The sequence below is a fragment of the Morone saxatilis genome, unplaced genomic scaffold (assembly GCF_004916995.1).
Source record: "Morone saxatilis isolate NCDOM2014 unplaced genomic scaffold, NCSU_SB_2.0 Contig5, whole genome shotgun sequence".
Taxonomy (NCBI): Eukaryota; Metazoa; Chordata; class Actinopteri; family Moronidae; genus Morone; species Morone saxatilis.
Genome location: NW_023340095.1, coordinates 2898621 through 2903659, shown reverse-complemented (window position 1 = coordinate 2903659; position 5039 = coordinate 2898621). Strand labels below are relative to the sequence as shown.

At 39.6% G+C, this 5039-nt stretch overlaps 1 protein-coding gene across 1 annotated transcript in view; it reads right to left on the bottom strand.

Moving 5' to 3' along the window:
* crfb2 (cytokine receptor family member b2) overlaps positions 1-5039 on the bottom strand; it is a 25475-nt gene that overhangs the window by 17881 nt on the left and 2555 nt on the right. Inside the window, exons 4-7 of the mRNA XM_035676723.1 lie at positions 4660-4838; positions 3573-3727; positions 3058-3205; positions 2501-2619 (exon numbers count right to left, since the gene is read on the bottom strand). Coding sequence (XP_035532616.1) covers positions 2501-2619; positions 3058-3205; positions 3573-3727; positions 4660-4838 — 601 coding nt within the window. The remainder of the gene's footprint in view (positions 1-2500; positions 2620-3057; positions 3206-3572; positions 3728-4659; positions 4839-5039) is intronic.

The following is a 5039-nucleotide window of genomic DNA, read 5'->3' as shown; positions in this document are numbered from 1 at the left end:
GTTGGGAACCACTGCTCTGTGACAGTAAACTGAATATCTTTAAGTTGTTGACATTTGAGAACGCCACCTTGGGCTTTGGGAAACCCTGATCTACACGTTTTCATCAAGAAAATGACTAAGAGATTCATTGATACTGAAAATAAGCCTTATAATGTATCTGTATTTATGGTTGTAAATGTTTTCTTATAGTTTCTGTAGCATTCTTTAAGAAAAAGATGGTTTTAAAGTTCTGTATTAACTGGTATCTGTGTTCATACTGGGGAAGAGCTATGCAACGTGTTTTGACTCATGCCAAACACTGATCACATAATGTCACACACTGAGTATTTCACTTTACTTTTTCTTTTGACTTGCATTGACTGAATGTTTGCTGTGCCCCTAACATCTACACCCCCGCTGACAGCTCAGTCCAGTCTCATCTGAGAAGACAAACTAAGAACATCGACCATCCTGCAGCAGAACCAACAGTGTGGTTGCCTGCAACTGTCTGCCTTTGTCTCCTTTTCTTCTTAAACCACCGATAAACCACAACCATGGCACACTACAGTTATGTGTAGAGTGTGTGTGTGTTTTGCCTCGAGCTTGTTTTGTTTCCACCTGCAGTTCTTTCCTGTCACTTTACTCAGAAAAAGTGTGTGAGCTGCTGTCAAACCACAAATAAAACTGTTTTATTGTACGTATTAACCAGTGATGGTAACACATGGAACTCATGTTTAATTACTTTGATCACAACAGAGCTTTGATTTTACAATCTTATCTGTTTGCATTCTATAGGATTTAGTCATTTTGCCTTAACACATTGCACTACAGATGTTTCTACTTCAAAGTGTCAGATTTCAGAGGATGTGAGATGACAGAAATCTATAACCACAGAAATTCTTAAAGGTGGGGTATGCAATTCTAGGTAATGTGATTCTAATGAGACAGTTTTTTATCTCCTCACAGTCTGATAGCTTTCCGTTCTGTGTGCACTGAACAAAGGTTTAGGGTTTAGTAAATGGGAAACAAAGTGGATCGAATCGCACACAGCACTAACTCAGCAGTGTTTCCTATTTTTTATGTAGACTATCTCTAACATTGTGTTTTACGCTGTAGCTTCAGCAAAGCAGTCTCCCCTCGCTCTGCCCCTCCTGTACAGTCTACTGACAGTCCCACTGAGACATAGAGACAGACGCTCTCTGGCACAGATACAGTGTTTATTTTCTCAGTGCAGACCATGTAAAACATGAGTGAACAGCAGTGAACACATCAGCTAAAAATCCTCAACTGCTGGTGTTAAAACGGGTGAAAAAAAATTGGGCTTTTTGGGCAATTTACTGCTGAAGAAAGTCAGCAGAGACACATACGTGTAGCTTGTGTGGAAAAGAGTAACGTTAAAAGGAAGTACGCAGAAGGCAATAAAAGTAGTTATATAGTACTTACTCTAATAAGGGGTAATGTATCTGTAAACTGTAAATATTTAACTGCTATAAATAGTTAAATATTAAACTGTCCCATCCTATGGGAAACACTGCTCAGGTAACATTAAATCACCTGCCCACAGACATATATAAGATATTTGGCTGCTGTCGATGGGAGCTGTGGCAGCAGGGGAGAGGTGAGTATCGCTGTCTGGAGCTGCTGTGCTTGCTGTGCGAAACCGCCTCGTCCTCTCTGCGTGTGAGCTGTGCAGCAGCAACTTTAGCGACAGTTTGCAAAGCCACAACATAGCTAATGTCAGCTATAATACTCGCTGTGTGCCCTTAAACTTAAATATGGAGACGGAACATGAATGCCTTTACACGTGATTCTGAAGATTTCAAAATAAACAGATTTCCACGTTTTCCCAGACAATGCGGAGACCTTATTGTTTCTGATTCTGCAGGGATAGAATGAGGGCCATAAGAAAATATGAGTTAAAAATGACCCTTAAAAGAATCAATGAATCAACTAATCGCTGCAGCTCTAGTGTGAGTGTTCACTGGCTGTATTTGACTGATACTGTACTGTTACTTTTGCACCTGTTTGGGTGGGATAACACATAGCTTGAGCTTTATTATTGCTACGAGAATTTTGGTGCCCTAATCTGGTTTCAGGCAAAGCAGGAGCACCACTGTGTCTACGTACAGCTGAGGGACAGAGCTGTCAATATGTTCGACGTGTTTAATATTTGAGCATTAAAGCCTCACAGTTATAATTCCATTACCACTGCTACTAAACCATAGAACTTTTTATCATCCGGTTTACCTGAAAAATAATTTCTCAGGTATCTTTTTAACGTCATGATGAATGCATCAAAGTGTTATTATAGCATATGGATCATTTTCCAGTAACGACTGCTTACTAAATGCTCATTTTCAATAAAAAGCCATTAAAAAAAAAATTAAAATGAGAACTTTCAACCCACATATAAATGAATTCATCGACTTGGAGGGGGCGGCCCAGGTACCTTCCAAGAAATGCTACTTGTCACTACCACCTACTACTTTCACCACTACACTTAAATGAAAGTATTACTTACCAGGACGTTTGGCAGCGGATTCTTTATCAGACAATGGATGAAACCAGTTAAGCCCAGCACCGTCAAAACGACCAAACCAGTTATCACCAACGAACACAGCACGCCGGATATCAACGGGTCTGCGGGGAGGAGAGGGGGGTCATGGGACATATTATTCACATATACTCCCAGAGGGAGAGAGGGCGGTGTGTGCATGAACTGTGCCTGAAACAATCAGTTAGAGATTTTCAAAAAAAAGTTGAAATAGGACATGGAATGTGATTCACCCTATCTAATCCAAACATTATAACATATTGATCTCAAAATATGGAAAGATTCTTTTCGAGTATTATTACTATTCTCATGATATCAAGTCTTTTTTGTTGAAATTTAAAAGTTGTAAATGGGTTTTGAATGAATTTGAAAATTAAAAAAGTAAATATAAATGTGAAATATTCAGATTTTCTGTTTTGTAATTACAATTTTATAAATTTGTTCTCGTAAAATTACAACTTAGTTGTCAAAATAAAATAACTTTTTCCTTGAAATAAGATGCACATTAACACAGTGCCCTGTACCTTGATTATAGATGGCCGTGGTGAAAGCACATACGGGTTGGCTGTAGTTGGACTGCCTGCGCCACTCACTCTCTTTGAAGCAGACTGCGACACAGCACTGTATGCCAGGGGCCAAATTATCAAAAATCTCTCTGGATTCCTGGATGTCCTTAAATAAATGAGACCGCAGACAGATGTTAGAACAGTACAAGAGAAAACAACATGACAAACGCTGCACTACTTTCATAGATAACACCACAGGAAGCTTTGTGTTCACACCTGCAATGTACGGAATAGATGCAATGAATGAATGAATGAATGAATCTTTCAAAGCATCCAGTTTAGAAGGAAATTTGGGAGCGCTTTATACAGACAGCTTTTATTATAATATCAGCCTTTGGTGTGTTACTCTACTCAACCTCTCATCTGTACCTGAAGCAACATTTTTTTAAAAGAGGGACTATTTTGAATGGCCGCTTGTTAATCATGATCACACAAGTGGATAAAACTGTCTGCGAGTCCATGTAGTCCAGTACCTTCTCTCTGTCCACACCGTTGCCCTTGCACTTGATCCTAAGACTGTAACGCAGAGACTCATATATTTTCCTAAGGTGCTCGATACGAGGTTGAAGTTCCACACACAGATTTTTGCCACAGGGCGTCACAGTCAGCAGCGGCAGGTCCAGGTGAGCTACAAGACACAGGGGAAGGAGACATACTTACATAAGCATTTGCCATAAAAACATACAGTTTATGTTGATGTTACATTGCTTGGCAACAGCAGGTAGCGCCTTCAAGCTTGCTAGATTTTTCTCGTGTTCTGAGTCGACAGAGCACCGGATGAGAGGAGGGGGGAGTTATAATAAATATAATAATAATAATATAATATAATAAAGAGTATATTGCTTTATTTGATTTGCTATAGTGTATTTAACAAATGTATAAGTTATTCTAGTGTAAATTTAAAAAAAATATCCTATTTTCTCTATGTGTGTAGCAGGAAGGGAGAGCAAACTTTTGTTTTGTTATACAACCTCGCGCTGTATACTGGTCAATACGTCTCCTTCCTTTCCACAATGTTTTTACTGGAGTGCATTTTCTGTTTATGAATGTGGGCACCCTAAACAGTACATTTGTTTATGTAAAGTCATTTGGCGCACCATTTCCTGGTGCAATAGAAGTCTTGAAACAGAGAACCGTTAAAGGTAAGTAAGTCAGGAAGTACAGCAGGTTTTACATCACATTTTTTAGTACTGTAATTTGTAATAATGTGCTATCCAGAGCTTTAAAGTGTTATCTTAATGACCATTATTTACAATGAAGTGACTTCCTGTTCCTCTAAACAGTTTGAAAACATGCTTTATGCTTTGTATATTGTGTAAGCCATTGTGTCAAAAGATCATAAAATACCACAACTTGCCACACAGCCTCCCCAGTTCTGCAACCAAAACACATCAAACCTTTGTGAATGGGGATATGACAAGGGTGAGCCTGTGTTTCTGCCATTAGACCAGAATTAAAGGGAACACACACTGTGACGTCTCCTGGTTGGCAGTTAAACCAGTTTTTGGAATGCTTTGATTGTTCACACAGGGAACATACACAGACGACAGAGCCACTTACTGTCTCTGATGGGTTTGAATGCTGGGTTGGTGTCGTATGGTTCTGAGGGCCGTGATTCCAGCAGCGGTGTAATCCGAATAAAGTAGGCGTAGTAGGCATTGTTGACGGCTTCTGTCAGGTTGCAAACCAGTGGGTGCTGGACATGCTCGCAGCCCGCCACTGGCACCCAGGAAGTTCCCCTTTAGGACCAGAGAGGAGGGAAAGAAGAAGACTTTAGGAGGACATAAAAGCCGAAAAAGCCTGTTCTTTGAGATTTGAGTTTGACTGGAGGAGTGCGTTTTTAGCTTCACATTCGATCCACTTCGTAATGTCTGTATCACGTATGACATGGTGGTTCGTGCAATAAACATTTGTTCTACATAATAATAATACATTTTATT